Source organism: Candoia aspera, chromosome 2, assembly GCF_035149785.1.
Source record: "Candoia aspera isolate rCanAsp1 chromosome 2, rCanAsp1.hap2, whole genome shotgun sequence".
Taxonomy (NCBI): Eukaryota; Metazoa; Chordata; class Lepidosauria; order Squamata; family Boidae; genus Candoia; species Candoia aspera.
This window is the reverse complement of record NC_086154.1, coordinates 123,520,354-123,537,300: the sequence shown is the minus strand read 5'-3', so window position 1 is coordinate 123,537,300 and position 16,947 is coordinate 123,520,354. Positions and strand designations below refer to the sequence as shown.

General features: G+C 34.9%; 1 protein-coding gene across 3 annotated transcripts in view; it reads left to right on the top strand.

Moving 5' to 3' along the window:
- HELZ (helicase with zinc finger) overlaps positions 1–16,947 on the top strand; it is a 147,423-nt gene that overhangs the window by 40,744 nt on the left and 89,732 nt on the right. For all 3 annotated transcript variants that reach the window (XM_063293483.1, XM_063293485.1, XM_063293484.1), the window contains 5 exons: positions 4,158–4,209; positions 5,313–5,388; positions 11,047–11,245; positions 13,327–13,434; positions 14,536–14,833. In XM_063293483.1, coding sequence (XP_063149553.1) covers positions 4,158–4,209; positions 5,313–5,388; positions 11,047–11,245; positions 13,327–13,434; positions 14,536–14,833 — 733 coding nt within the window. The remainder of the gene's footprint in view (positions 1–4,157; positions 4,210–5,312; positions 5,389–11,046; positions 11,246–13,326; positions 13,435–14,535; positions 14,834–16,947) is intronic.

Sequence of the window (16,947 nt, the reverse complement as noted above, 5' to 3'; positions counted from 1 at the left end):
GATTTCTTTCTTGTGGTTGCATTAGCTTTGTTTATATGATGCTAAAGTACAGTTTAGTATTATCTGAAAAGCCTTAATAAAATGAGCTGCCTTTTCCTGGACATGCTTACTCTAAGTAAGTTCTAGTGAATCCTGGGAGTCTTATTCTCAAGTCAGTGTTCATCAAATTAGAGCCTTAGTTATGTTTCATAAATTAACTGGAAGGATGGGATTCATACAGCTGGAATATAATTGTTTAAATTAGATCAAATCTCAGCATCTTGCAAGAGTTTAGCATTCTTGTCCAAAATCTTAGAAAATTTCAAATGGGAATACCACAATCATATGAGATTTGACTCTCTTGTGTAATTTTGACTGTTTTAATTTTAACTTATTTTTGAGGTCCCACAGATGCCATCTTGGGGAATTATGTATTTGATGGTTCTTGTAAAAACCACATAGCTGGTTTCCAGTTTATATCAATAATGATATAGTAAGGACTTGGTGGGGACATGGCAGACTGAACAGCTGTGCCCGTGGGCAGAACTGACAACGCGACAGTTTTTTCGGGCTCAGGCAGGTTTTTCCTGAAGCCCAGGAGTGTTTTTCTGGAAAAAGGATAACACCTGGAATCACCCCATCTGTCCTCTGGATGGCTGCTTGCAGCCAGAAGATCGCAAACAGCATTTGTGTTCGACTGGTAACAGCAGCTAAGACTGGCCACCCCATTTCTAAATCACCCAATTTATATTTCTTTTAAGTACATGTACCCTAAGAGAGGCTTTCTACAGCAAGGAGAAGCAGGTTCTCTTGGTGCTTATGATTATTTTTGGGATCAATTTTTTAAAAAGTCTTTTTAAGTTTTGGACTTCGTTTTTCATCCAAATATTAAGGAGGATTGAGAGTAAATAATTGTCTCCTTGTTATTATTTTTGTACTAAAGTTGAAGATATTAATGTTTTCCTACATGTTGAATCAGCTGTTTTGAACTTTCAGTTTTCTGCTTCTGCTTTCCCTGGGGAACTGTCTGCATATCTCACTTTTGCTTATGTAAACACATTTCGGAATTCTTTCATATCTTTGACTTTTTCTGGTTAAGTTCCTAGGGGGTGCCATAATCTAATGCTTGAGACATGGAGGTTTTTAAACAGACTTTCTCTGGCTTCCAGCAAGATTTTAAATAGATTCTTTCTGACTCCTACCAAGTTTTTATGCAAGGCATTCAGGACATTGTGGAAGACAAGAGGTCTAAAATGTGTCATCTGGTTGGGGATGTCGTGGATGAAACTGAGGAATTTAACAGCGACAGAAATGTCTCTTCTAAGAGTGAGATTGGAACTTCTGTTGAAATGCTGGATGAAGATCGGATAGTCGAGTTGGAGAAATTAAAGGGAGAGTTGCAAGCCATAAGTGAAATTGATCTTCTGAGGGAACATCATGGAAAAGAAGGGATTATTATGGGGAGGTCTCCTGAAGAGAAGTCAGAGTTTTTGAGGGAGGCAGTTGGGCTGTTTGATTTTTTTTAAGAAAAAAGCTCTGTGCGCATTGTGGGGATATGTAAATGCTTTGGTTTATTTTGAAGTGGGATAAGGGTATAAGAATATTTATCTGGATTGCTTTTAGGGTTTGGCTGATTTCATTTATCTTTAATGATTTGGGTTAAGATTATTGAGGTGTAATTTAAAAAAATGTCTGGTTTTGGGTTTAATATGTTTAAGGTTATTAAAATTGTTGTATTATCAAGTACAATGGCAGACAATTTATATGTTTTTTAGTTAGGTATTTATTATAGTAGACAGGAATGTATAGAATAGTAGTAGGAAGGAAAAAATAAAATAAATGTTATCTTTGGGGGTAAGTTGATTAGGAGGTGTTTATATATATATATATATATATATATATTTATATAGAATAGTAGTAGGAAGGAAAAAATAAAATAAATGTTATCTTTGGGGGTAAGTTGATTAGGAGGTGTTTATATATATATATATATATATATATATATTCTTTTAATATAAGGGGAGGGACAACTGTATTTAGTGATTTTTATAATGTGCCAATGGAATGATTTGTAGAAATAATGAGATTTTGGTTTAATATAGAGTAAGAGATTGATTATGGAAATGTTTGTATATCCTTGCTGTTAAAAGTCGGAAGTCACCTTTTTTTTGTAATTTTGAAATTTTTCTCTTGTGTTTCTACATGTTTTAAGTTTTTTTTCTTTGTAGTTTTTTGTTTTTCTCTAGCTTTTATCTTTGCTTAAAACCTAAAAAAATCTTATTAAAGGAAGATAATGATATAGTTAGCTGCTTAAATTTAAATTTGGAGGACCACTGGATTAGAACTGATCCAGAGTCAGACTAATTTGGGATATGTTCAATTTGAAGTATGGCTTTTCCAGAGGAGACTTAATTAAAGCCTGCTTTGTTAATAATTGATATGGAAATGGAGATACAGACAGCCTTCCATTAAATATGAATAAATAAAACTCTTAATGTAAGAAAAATGCCTGAATAGTGAGAGGAATAATTCAGAGGAATATAGGTACTTTTGTGAGTAACTTTAGCTTCTAGTAACATTTAACCAGTATCTTCAATCACAAAAAAGTATCATAATATTGAAGTATTTAAAGTTTGCTGATTCTCTCACAAAAGCAGAAGTAGTTAAAAGAAAAGCATGTGAGTTTAGAAGGCTGTGCAGCATTAGTTACTTGCTTTTAAAAGAAGATGTACCAGTTCTGTCTTGAGTCATTGTATGCTCTTTCAAAATCCATCCCTGTTTCGTAACACTTTTTGTGATTTTGGCTTCAGTTTTGCAAAACTCATATACAAAGCTTTAAACTGTATTTCTTTTTATTATAATTCCTCAGTTCCTTCAACTATCTTTCTGAAATTTTTCAGAAATCACAGGTTTCTTGCCTAAGGCTACTTCTGTGAAGTATACCAGAAAAATTCTAGAGAGAATACATCGTTTTATTCATCCAGATTTAAAATTTCCCATTTCACAAAAATGCAATGTTTGTTCTTCCAGGAATCTGAGCTAAAACTGCCTGTTACATGTGTGTCTATTCATTACAATTGTCCACAAAAATTTCAAGAGAATAAAGCATACTGTATATACTTGTATATAAGCCCATCTGTGGATGAGCTGACCCTCGAATTTTTAACCAAATCACCATGGAAATTGTGCCACCCACAAATAAGCCTTGGAATTTTCATGTTTTAATTTTCACAATTGGCTTATCTGCAGATAGCTAATTTTTCATGGTAATTTGATTAAAAATTTAAGTGTCTGCTTATCTGTGGATCAGCTTATACCTGAGTATATACAGGATGCACTGGTATTTTAAAAAAGCATTATAGTATATACTTACTGATAAGCCCATTCACGGATAAGCCGAACCTAATTTTTGGATGTGTTTTGGCACCTAAATTCTTGGCCTATCTGTAGTGTATACGGTATTCTGAAATGTAAAGGCTCTTCTTCTATGAAGCCACCATAAGCTGTTTCTCTGAAATCTGGTGGATTTGATTCCATAGGAAGGTACAATTATGCCTGAAATTACTGACTGTTTCTGCCAAAAAGTAAAAGATTATTGTCAGTTTCCTTAAAAAAAACAAAATTCAAAGGCATCTGACAGAAAAGCCACTGTGCTGAGGTTTGGTGGTCTCCATGTTTTCACAAGAGGCTACTACTATTAACCCCCAAATAGGCTTCATTTATTTGTAATTTCTAGTGGAAAGCAAAAAGTGGAAGGCAAAAGGCCTCACCTTTCTGCATCAGGTTTTTGTGTTTGGGCTTCAAATGAAATTGGGCAGCCTGCAACTTATTACAATGTGAATTCACCTTTTCCAAATTGACAACTGTGGAGTCTTAGTTGAAATCTGTGATTGCTGGATGCCCATTGTGGAGAATGTTGCTTAAATTACCTAAGGGCACACCTCCTTCTACATTGTCTCTGGAGATTTTTGTTTTAATATCTGTATTCTGTGATTAGGTAGGTAGTAACTAAGGGCAATGTCATTTTGAAATGCCAGGTTAATTCTTCAGGGACATCTAGTCTGCCATAGATCCTTACATGGAAGCCTAATATTTTACTTATTTTTATACGCATGGTATTCAGAAGCATATTTGAAATTGATTTTGATCTATGCCAAATGTATTCTTTATGATTGCAGGCAGCAGTCTGTAAAATACCTTCAGTACATCATGTGGAAGAGGTGGAAGAAGGTACATTCCTAAATAATAATGTCTTAATTTAAGTAAAGATCGGAATTGCTGGTTAGTTTGTAGAAAAATCATGTTTGTCCTACCATTCGCTATCAGACGACTGGGAAAAAAAAAGGTAATAGGACTAGGAAGGAAATTAAAATTGACAGAGGCTTCAGTTCTGAATTGCACTTGTGATTGGGGGATCCTCTGACTCTGAGGCTCTTCAGGGGTTTTAGCTGGAAGGAATGGAGACATCAGGAACGTTAATCTTCCACTGGGGTTTCTTAGGATCCCAAATTTAAGGTGTGAAATGTTATCATTAGGTGGGGTTTTCCATATCTGAAAAATAGTAATAATAGAACATTTTCCTCATTTGTTAGTTTATTTGTATTTATTTAAAACAGTACACTTCCTTTTTCTGTATGAAATGAGTTCAAATATGTTTATTTAAAAATTAATAAAATGCAGCAAATCTAATGGAAATGTTGACATAGACCATATATTTCTTGACATTAATTTCACAGTTAATTTCATCTCATTTAATATAGTATTAATGTTTAATTCATATTTAGAATATATGAAGCTAGAACAATTTCTCTGCTGTTGATTGAAAAAAAGGAATGTAGTTTTTAATATGGCTTCCACTCCAGAGCAATTAAGTGGTAACCTTCCCTGCTTCTGGAATTGGGTTCTGTTGACAAAGGATTGCATCCAATAAAATTTTTCTATTTGTGGAAGTTGTGTCCTCTTCTGAAGTGCAATTCACCTTTTGAGAATAAGCTTCAGGAAAGGTAATGGTGCCAGAGTGCTTTTCGTGTAAGTGATTTCTGATAAATATAAGAAGATGCTGAGCAAATGTTCACAGAATTTTTAATTTTTTGAAACTCTATCTGAGTCACTTTCCTTTAGATAACACTTGGTAGATATTATTGCTAGTGAGGAACACTGGTTTCTCTTTGCTTGGAATACAGCATAACTTGTTAGTTGGATTGAACTGTCTGCTGTTTAGTTCAATATTTGTAATCAATTATGTGGCTTAAATCTGGATAACCTGTGTATATCAGGATTTAAAGAATAGTAGCAACCAGAAGAATAACTTGCATTTTATCACCACGTGGCAGGATGTCAGGATGGCTGGCAATTTCGTCCCCCACCCCGGGGAGTCACAAGTAGTGAAGAATACACATTATGCAAAAGGTAAATACAATTTTTTCAATATTTCTCAGTTTGAGCGATTATTGAAAGCATCAGTAACAGAGAGAGATGGAACTGAAATTGGTTGAGAAAACAAATTCTGTTTGATATTTTGGAATCTTTTAAAAAACCAGATACTGTTCGATGTTGTATTCATTTTCTGATATGTAGGAATCATTCTAGGAAGAAAGATACATATTTGTGAATGAATTAAAAAAGATGAGAACAAAAAAAAGTGATAAAAATTAGGGAGGCATATTCCCATAAATTATAGGATATAGTTTTAGATTAATGTATTGCCATTTGTTAATATGTCATATATCAAAAGGAAAATGTCTGGTCTATGGTGGATGCCATTTACTTATGTCAGTTTCAACATTTCACAGCAAGTTGGGATTCTTTGGGGAAAAGTGCAGGAGTACTAATACTTTTGGTGGCATCTGTACTATGGATTCAAACCAAATTTTTTATGGGTGGCAATATATTCATAAGATACTTTCACTGTAGGAAGAGGAAGGGAGAAAGAATTTATGACGATTCTTTCCCTTCATCTTGAAAATCTGTTCAACAGGGTTGTGGGAGTAAATGGTGGTTGTCAAGATTCTGTCCCAGTGCCCCATGGATGGGGAAGAGCCATTTCTGACTCAATCCTAAAAAGACCAAGTTGCTGTGGATGTTAGGACCACTTCAATCTGGGGATATTCCATCTTTAATCTTGGATGGGGTAGCACTTTCCCATACAAGGTTGGTGTGCAATGTGTGAGTCTTCCTAGGCTCACAGCTCCTGCCTGATAAGCAGGTGGTAGCTGTGTCAGGAAGGCCTTTGCACAGCTTTATCTAGTGCACCCTTTCCTAGACCAGGATGCCAGTCAGGCAGGTAAGCTCTACATAGGGCTGCCCTTGAAGGCCACACAGAAGCTTCAAGTGGTCCAGAATGCTGTGACACAGACAGTGATGGGCCTTCCTCAGTATGCCCATATGACACCCCTGTTTCATGAGCTGCACTGGTTGCCTGTTTGCTTCTGGGTGCAATTCAAGGTGCTGGTTATGACCTATAAAATCCCACACAGCATAGGGCTTGGTTACTTGAAGGTAATACAGAAGGGTGGTACCAGGAATTGGAAACAAAAGAATGCTATTCTTTTGGTACTCATAGAAGTTGAAAACCAGGTGTTACAGGAACCATAGTTCATTGACAATGAAATTGTGCATAAATACAAAATTAACTAAAGGGATTCCTCTCTACGGCCTAAGATCTAAGCTACCCATATTTTAATTATTGGGAAAACTGGATATATTATAGGTAGTATTATTACGTAAGTGTTGTGGCTAGCTGAATGAGCAATTATAACATTAATGGAAATTATTGAATGGATGGCCACATGGTTCAGTGATTTCAGATGATTTTTCCAGTTTCTCTTATGCATAAAATCTTTTAAAAATATGTTCAGATGTCACAAAATTTGTGTGTTCTAAAACTCTGGCCAGGATTCTTATGCATTATTAGTTCAATTTGTTACCCAAGTGGTTTTTCATTGTAAGTCATATAGAAAACATGCCACAAGTTGATCAGCTGTCTAAAAGTGAGATTAATTTAAGAACCTTAATGTAAGGGATGGTTTTAATACTTTCTCTTACAATGTAAAATGTAATAAGGAAATCATAATTTCTTTACTTGTGATGTTACTCCAAGGACAGAACACCTAAACCTTTAAGTGAAGATATTTCTTTCCTAACTGTCGTTGGCTTGGTGCTATTCAGGATCTTTATAAGTAACAGAGGATGAAATGGAAAAGAATCTTACTAAATTTGAAGATTATAACAAAATGAGGGAATTGGCTAACATCTTAGAAGGCAAGATTATGAATCAAAATCACCTTGAACATTTGGCAAAATCCAGTGGGATTATGTGAAGATCCCATAATAGGGTAGGAAAAATTAAATTTATAGGAAGTGATTGGGGAGACATGGCTTGGTAGCAGAGCACTTGGGAAGTATTTAGGGTTTAGTGAATCATCAGCTGTGTGTGCGATGGGCCCATGATGCAGTCCCTAAAACGTTTAGTGCAATCTTGGGCTACCCTGACAGAAACATTGGGTTCAGGTAACAGGAGGGAATATTTCCATTTATTCTGCACTGATTGGGCCACACTTGGAATATTATGTTCAGTCCTGTGCCTGCACTTTAAAAGTGCCACGGAAAAGTTGGAGCGGGTCTGGAGGAGAGCTACTACGTTAAGAGGTTTGGAAACCAAACTCTATAAAGAATGGTTAAAAGAACTGGGTGCATTTCCTTTGCAGAAGAGAAGACTGATGCGAGTTCTGATGGCCTATGAATATCTGAAAAGCTGTTATGTACCTGTCCCCTCTTAGATCTGAGGGCAGGAGAAGGACCAACAGCTTGAAATTAAAAGAAAGGAGATTACCTCTGAAAATTAGGAGAAATTTTCGTATGGTAAAAGTTGTGAAGCATTGGAGCAGTCTGTCTAGAACAGTGATAAACTCCCCTCATTGATGGTTTTCAAAGAGACTAAAAGCCTATGTGACAGGGTTAGGTTAACAGATTTCTTTATGGAGGAAGTTAGATAACTTGGAAGATACACTTCTACTCATACATCTTAAGCATGTATAAAATCTGCTGTTCTAGGGATAGAACTTTCAGGAGGAAAATTTCTGCAATATTCTGTTTCTCCTCTGGGCCATGCTTGTTCTAGGATTGGTCTAGCAGGTTTCTGGAAGTTAATAACTATGCATATATTTATTGCTTAGTATTCTTAATCCCTGAGAGAACGCTTAAACTAGATACAGTGGAGGAATGCTGCCAAGTTCTAAATTTAATGTTTTTCACTGTCCTTATGTTGGAGTCTTTTCACTGTCTTTCTGGTATTTTGGCAAACGTTATGGATATGATCCAGCCATTGATTTCAATAGACAAAACGTAAATATGTTTTTAAGTCTTCTGTTGAAACCAATGTGACATAAAAGACCTTTGGCTGGTCTCATGACACTGCTTATCACTTTATTTTTTTTTTAATGTGAAGGAGCTGCAAAGTCAAATAAGTGCTGCTGCCAGAAGGATTAAAGGCAGTGACGAATTAGTTGAAATAGCTCTTTTTTTGGTCTCCCGAGTAAAATTTCTTTTAATCTGTATTTGAGATAATAAAGGGATTTTCTTTTATCCTCTTAACTAGTAAGCTTAGGGGCATATTGGATGGTGATGGTATATGACCCTTCAATTAGTGCCTAGTGGCGTTGTGTGTGGTAATTCATGCTTTTTATGCTTGTACCACACTGATTTAATTGCCCTGCAGATGGTATCTTACTCCTAGAATGAACTGTGGCCATCAAAATTCTTTAGTTAAGAATGTGGCTCCGAGGCACACATGTGCAATTATGGGCACCATACATGCAACATACAAACTATGATTGCTAGCCTCTGAGAATTGCTGGCTTTCTTTTTAAAGGTATTCCTGCACCTTTAATAGCAGCCCAGTATGCAAAAAATAAACAAGTGAATCTCTTTCTTGCATGGTAATAAAATGTCAGGATAATTTCTTGTTTAGTATTTTCATGCCATAGTTTACATTCCTCAACAAGGAATGCAATGGGGGTCCATTCCCCCTCACCTCCATTTATAGGTTTAGCTCAAGAGTGCTCCAGCCAGACAAATGTGACGGTTTGCCCCATTCCCTGTATAAGTGATTCTAAAATGTTGGATTGTAACCCTATAAAGTTGTTAATGAAATGCTAAATACTGCTACCTGGTGATAATTAAAGCATAACTATTGCTTCACCATTTTTACATTTACAAGCTAATTTTTAAGCTTGCTTCCAATTTACTGATAATTTTATATTCCAACTTGAGAGTCCTCAATTGTAATATTCAGAAATCTTGATGTACTGTATGTGTATGTATATTCATTTAAACATATATATTTATCTCAGTTTAACACAGTCTGTAATTGTTTTGTTTGTAAGATTAATGGAATTTGTATTGTCTGTTTAATTTGTAACTATCCAAATTTAAGGTGATAAACTTATTTGATAGGACTGATAGATTTTTGTAATTATCCATAGTTTTTAAAATGTTGTCAATGCTTGAGTTCCCCATATCCCCTTATTGGTTGAATTAGATCTGCCGTCACTTAGATTTTATTATATTTTATATTTATTGATTATTGATAGTATTTATGATTTTATTGAATTTTAAATTGTTTTTATTGTGAACCACTCAGGGGAGTTGGGCAGTGATAAAAATATGATAAAATAGAATAAAATAAAATAAACATAAGATAATGCTTTTAGAGAAACTCTTTCTCTCATTCAGACAGTATATTTGAGTTGCCTTAAAGCCCAACCCATATCTGGACTTTCTAAAAATTGTATTAGACATGTTTTCCTTTAGTCATTTTAAAACAAATCTACATTTTGTCATTGTTAAAATTTTATCCTAAAAATCTGTATTTTCTCATTGCTGAAATTTTATCTTGCCTTTCCACAAAAAAATTGTGGGCTATAGAAGATAATTATCTCATTTAGAATTATAATGAAAGCATATAAATACATGAAAACAACAAAAAGTAAAGCAATACTCTTCTTATTAATAAATTGTTCAAATTAAATATCTAAAATGAAGCACTTTTAATTGGTGAGAGGCGTATTATAACTTCCGTATAAGGTGTAGAGAAATGGCAGTATAGCAGTGCTCAAGGACCTAGGGATTAACTCCTAGTTCTTAGAATCATAGGGTTGGAAGGGGGCAAGACCCAACTCTTGTTCAGCGCAGGAATCCAAATGAAAGATTGACGGATGACTGTGCAGCAATGCATGTACACGACCAGTGGAAAAGAACCAAGTACTGCTCTTGGTAATTGGTTCCACTGTTGAACTGCTTGTATTGCTACCTATGCCAAAACAAAACCTATTGCAAACTGTAAATGGGTTATAAATTACGCTTCCAGGTGGTAGGCATTTATGAAGCCATTCCTACACTGGCAGAAGTATTGGTAGGAAAATTAGTTTAATTACACAAATAAATCCAAACATAGCATTGGATACACACAGTAGTGTAAAAAATGTAGCCATTTGAATTGTTTGCTGGAAGATGTCTCTACTGTACCAATACGAATCTGAAATAAGCAGAAAAGGCCACAAGGTGTCACTAAGATTCCAGAAAACTGAGAAGATCATGTTCTGATTTCTTTCTCTGTCTACCTCCACCCCCCCAAATCCATTAGAAAAACACTTCCGTTGTAGTGCCCCTGTGAGTTTAGGATGTATGCTTTTGATATTAAAATGTGCTTTTGGACAATTCTTTGTATTTTATGATCAGGATAAAAGAGATACAATATTTCCCAAATAAACGTTTGCCAGTTTGGTTCTTCCCTTAAATATTCTGGGATAAATTATACTATAGCCATGATCTAGATGTTTAGTTTGACCAGCATGCCCAAATTATTTCTGGCAGCCTCTTACCAACAGCTTTGCAACAGGTACAGCTGGAAGCAGATAGAATTAGCTGTACATTTTGCAAATCAGGATATAGTTGACAGTTTTAGTTAGTTGTGGTTGGGAAATTCAGAAATTAAGACTCAAGGTATGCATTTGGAGGATATTTTAAATTAGGAATTTAAGGAATATTTTTCTTCCCTGTTTTTTGCAGATATTTAGAGCAAGGAATTTGCAGATATGGTGCACAGTGTACTTCAGCACATTCCCAGGAAGAGCTGACCGAATGGCAGAAACGATATGCTTCCCGCTTGATAAGGTTAAAACAACAGAAAGAAAACAAGCAATGTTTGGGAAGTTATATGGAATCCTTGATTGAAAAATGGATGAATTCATTATCTCCTGAGAAAGTGGTAAGAATAAATAGCCTGCATCTCTCAGTGTTCACACTTAAAATTAGGAGCTTGATTTTGACATTGTCTGCTAGATTTTGACACCCTCAAAATATTATTTATATTAAGCAATTGAATATTTCTGTTAATGAAAAAAATCACCAATCAATTCTGATTCTTCCATATGAAATTGAAAACTTCATGTGTTTGTGAAATATTTGTCATGTTTCACTCTATTGTCTTGAGGATGTTTCCAGATGGGGTTTTTATTTTGAAATCTTGCCACAGACCTACAGAATGAGTCCAGATGATGTTACCTTCCATTTGTAACTGTACTTATTTCTCCACTGCTGCTTCTGTATTTTTTTTTTTTGCTTACTGCAGAAAAATCCATTATGGATTTTGGTAGTGCTAGGAGCCATATATCTGGAAGCATATAGGTTCTTGTCAAGAGTGTAATGATTCAGTGTATTATATAATATTAACCTGCTTCTAGGATAGGTCAGGAATATGTCTGAAGAATATATACTTGGAGAAAATGTTATATAATTTTTGCTGCCATGATTTTCTTGATTGGCAGCTTCAGAGTTAGTTTGGATATCCAATTATCTATCTGATTGTACAAAGTACAAAATACAAAATGGTAGATAGGAAGATCATGAACAAGTCCTATAGATATAAATTGGATCTATATCCATACCATTGAACCAGTCTGACTTCTCTCTGGCAAAAAGGAGATTTCAGTCCATGTATTTCTGAAATCTCTGACTGAAATAATCAAAACTATAGATTCTGAGTTATATTTAACTCAGAATCTGTAGTTTTGATTGTTTCAGTCAGAGATTTCAGAAATACATGGATTGAAATCTCCTTTTTGCCAGAGAGAGGTCAAACTGGTTCAATGGTCAGAATTATATTTGACTCTGATGATGACTTGGAACTGTTAATCATGCCAGAGGCCTATTTAAATACAATAATTTTGTGCCTCTCAATTTATGGCCAGCTTCATTTCACCAATTATATATATAATCTCTATTACTCCATCAATCGTTTTGTTATTTATTGTGTATGTGACTACTTCTTGAGCTCTATGTCTTTTGTATCACATCTTAAATAAAGTCCCATAGAGCCTGATAGTATGCCGTTACGGGATTTAATTTAAAAGTTTTTGCACACAGTTTAAAAAAATGGTTTAATAAGTTAGAGATATGTGACTGAAACACCTTTGAGTTATATGTGTGTGTGTGTGTACAGATTCCATTGAAGTTAAGGTGCTATATTATATTGATGCAGTCCTATCTTCTGGTTTTATTTCAAATGCCCGTTAAGTAAAATTGAGTCTTATCTGAATTGTTTGCATGTACTGTATATATGTAACATACGTAACCTTGGGCCAGTCACTCTCTCTCAGCCCTGGGAAGCAGGCAAGGACAAACCACTTCCGAAATTTTGCCAAGAAAACTGCGGGGACTAGTCCAGGCAGTCACCAGGAGTCAAGACTGACTCAAAGGCACCAAGAATGAATGAATGAATGAATGAATGAATGAATGAATGAATGAATGAATGAAAGAAAAGAAAGAAAAGAAAGAAAGAAAGAAAGAAACAATCATGCATGCAAACTTGCATTAATGGAAGGGTGTACAAAATATTTCATCTTGATGTGTTTTGAGTACAGAATTTTCACAAAATGTCCCATTTCAAGTTTGAAAGTTATTTCAAGTGCAAAACAGGCTGTTTCAAGTTCAAAATGCTTCCAGAAATGCTTGAAAAAGTCTGTTTTGCACTCAGAAACAGCAACTTTGAGTTTGAAAAGAGACATTTCATGAAATTTCATGCTTGCATTTTGAAATAAAACAGTTTGCACATCTTCACTATTCTATTTTTATTTATCATCTACTTTGCATTGCAATTACAATCCTTAGGGCTGGATTAGTTCTCTACTGTAGATGATAGTATAGTATATCTACAATAAAATTATAGTTGATAAAATGACCATTCACCCATATTAGTCTTAGTAACATGTAGGACTTCAGTTAAACCCAGAATTATGGTTCCTGTACTGTTATTATCCTATAAAATTTCTAACATTGCATTTTCTCTAGCTTAGTGAATGTCTAGATGGAGTGAGAGTTGAACATAACCCTGAGCTGTCAGTTACTGTCACCACCAAAAAATCACATCAGATGTGGACATTTGCTCTTACATGTAAGGTAGGATTCTGACCTCTTTTTTAAAAAAAAACACAGTGAGTTGCTGGAATATGAATACAGATGCTTAAGCCTAAGGTTTTCAACAAGTTCTCTTTTGGAATTTACATGTTCTTGGGGCTAGGATATGCCAAATTTAGTTTGTGGTACAGAAACTTGCAATGGATGGAAAAAACTCATTTCACAGGATAAGTGCTAGATTTGACATTTACCTGGATATCTATATCCTGTTACTGCTGTGATTTAAGAAAAATATCTATATCTATATCTATTGACAGTTTTTTTCTGATTTGGGTTTGGTTTACTGGCTTCACCTTTGCCTCTTGTTTATAAAGAAGAACCTTGCAAAAAGGTTTAGAATTCAGTCCTGAGATAGAATTTCATTAGACCATGGAGACATCAGCATAGGCAAGAATCATGAGCTAATGCAGTGTGGTACCGAAGATAGTCATTTTAAAGGTGGCCTTGGGTAAAACCTGCTTCTCTATATTTCTGATGTGGGTCATTTTACAGAATCACTATAAAATTCCTTTAATTATTTATGTGAAGTGCTTTGAACTCTAAACTATTATTTGAATGCGAATTATTATTAAGTGAGACAGTTTTCTCCCTCTCCCATTTTTGAAAACGATTTCTTATTTTAATATAACATTTCATTTTTTCTTGATTAAGGAAACTTGTAGTTTTAAAAATAAAAGTAAATGTTTTTGAAGTTACTGGAAGTGGTTGTATTCTGTGTAGAGATATCTCATATAGAAACATCGCTGCTACGTTGCAGTATGTATTGCTAGCCTTCCGGAAGTCCCTCAAAATGTGGCTATGGGGGCTCTCAGGGAAATGAAGAATTATTGAGATGGCTACATTGTCTGTAACACTGAAGATGCTCTCTTTTAGTCTTTTTAAAAATAATATTGATGTTTTTTATTATGGAGTGTTTTTAATGCTTGTTTTATGGTTCGTATTTTATTGTACACTGCATAGAATCACTTTTTGTGAGATGGGTGGCTGTATAAATGTGATGAAGGAAGGAAGGTAGTGTTCATCTATTAGTGTAGATGAAGGAACATGCACCACAGTTATTTGGATGCTTTTTTTCCTTCACAGCCTGCAAGAATGCTGTATCGAGTGGCATTGCTTTACGATGCACATCGTCCTCATTTTAGTATCATGGCAATATCTGCTGGAGACAGCACTACCCAAATAACACAGGAAGTCCCAGAAACCTGCCAGGAATGGGTAGGAGGAAAGATGGCCCAGAATGGAACAGATCATTCAGTGTACAAAATCAGTATAGCTTTTAGTACAGAAATCTTTGGCACATTTCGTCAAACTGTGGTATTTGATTTTGGGACTGAACCAGTTTTGATGCAACGAGTGATGATTGATGCTGCTTCAACAGAAGGTATGGTTTGCAGTGTTCATTAAAAAACAAAGTTTTCCATTTATTAAACTTTCTCAGCTCAAAATTTGCTTATAAAATATATAGCTTTGGGAAGGTTGCATCAAGAAAAGTCATTATTTGGGCAAGTTGCATACAAACATTATTTGGGGCACTGGATGCAAAGTGCATTAGTCAGGGGAAGTAATGTATAAACTTAAATATCGTAAGAATGAAATAAGGTTCTTTTAATACTAATATTAAAAGCATTCTGAATCATTATTTAATTATGTTATTGAAGACATTCCTTTGTCAGTGGCATTTGAGTCACATATTGAACATACTTATGTGGTCTCCCTCCCCCGTAACATTTATAAGAACGCCATATAACTATCTAAGATTGGTTATCTTGAGGACAGATATTGGTGAGAAGGCATGTGTTTCTTGGTACTGCTGAGGCCACAATCAGACCCAAAACTTGAGATTTAAGCCAATCATTTACAGTTTGAAAAATAAAAAAATAGAGGTGTCAGTATCAGTTTTACATGTCAAGTTTTACTTGAACTGTGTGTTTCCATGGATAAAATGTTCTTTGTAGGATATGGGTTTTGCGCATCTTGGTTGCACATATAGAGCAAGACTTCACATTTTCCCTTGTTATAAAAAGGTTAGCGACAAATTTAAAGGCCTGCAGGAAAAGGGAGATAATGAGGATAATTTTTGGAGAAATATGAAAAGAAGTTTGCTTGGAAGAAAAAAAAATTCCAATAAAAATGTCAGGCATCAAACAAGCAGAAAGAGATGAAGTGAGTCAAGTGCTAGGGCCATTATGCCATTGTAATTCCCTGAGTCAAAAAATTATACTACTGCAGTAAGTATGAATGGTGATGTAATTCCATTTTTTTGCCTTATATGAGTCACATGTGGGCAGAGACGGTATACACAAGGGCTGGACAGAGCAGTGGCAATACCAAATACAGTTTTATTTACCTTAACTAGATTAATTACAATTAGTATTCATAACTTTACTAGATTAAATAAGAATACAATGAAATAATATGCATTAATACAAACTGTTATTGTTAAAATTGTTTTTTGATGCTCTTTGGATATCCAAAGTTCTGTAGTGTAATATTTTGAAATTATTTTGATCGTTAATCTGCCTATAAAGTGGTGTTAGTTGTTGAGCTTTCTTTTAAGTTGTGTTGCCATATGCAGTTTGATTGTTTGAATATAATTTAGTAAAATCTATCTTTCAAGTACCTCACTGCATCCCCAACGTGATGCTTCGCTGTGAAGCTGGCCTACTAAAAATAGAAACTTCAGCTTGGATTTATACTTTTTCATGCTGGCTTAAGCTTTCTTTCTTCCCAGTTGGCTTGGCCCCTTTGATTATGACTGATAGCTTTCAATCTTCTTGGTGCCAGGCAATACACGCCAAACTGCAATTATATGGCTTTTCAGGGGCAGCCATCACCTTGTTGGGCTATGAACGTGGACTAGCTGATCTCAAACAACAGGCCATCGATTTAGAGCTACAATCAGATTTATCAGTTTTACCTAAAAACATTTTTTGGGGCCATTCCACACATCTTCTCCAACCAGCCAGATATCTTAGCCACATGACGATTCCAAAATTTAGAAGGGCCTTATCTTTGGCTAGATTCAGTGCCTTTCCAACAGCTGTTATTGAAGGGAGATATTAAAATATCCCTTTCGATCAAAGACTGTGCTCATGTGTCAGAGGAGTAATTGAAACGATGGAACACGCCATTTTATATTGTCCTCTCTATGCAGATGCTCACCAGGAATTATTATCTCAATTTTTTTATTAAACATCCAGGTTGTTTGGATTCTTTTTATCTCAAGCTGTTTCTATCAGACCAGTCTGATTTTCATTGACCACAGCTAAATATTGCTCTATAGTTTGTAGAGCATGCTGCAATATCTCTTCTAATTTTTCTTAATTTTTTTTTAGAATTTTAAGTGTATTTTCTTTTATTCTAATCAGCTGTGAATCTTCTGTTTTATTTGCTGGTTTATGACCAAATAAAAACTGATTTGATTTGATTATATAAGCTAGCATAGCTTTACATTCTTGTAGTGTTTTACAAATTCTAGTATTACTTATGTCCTTT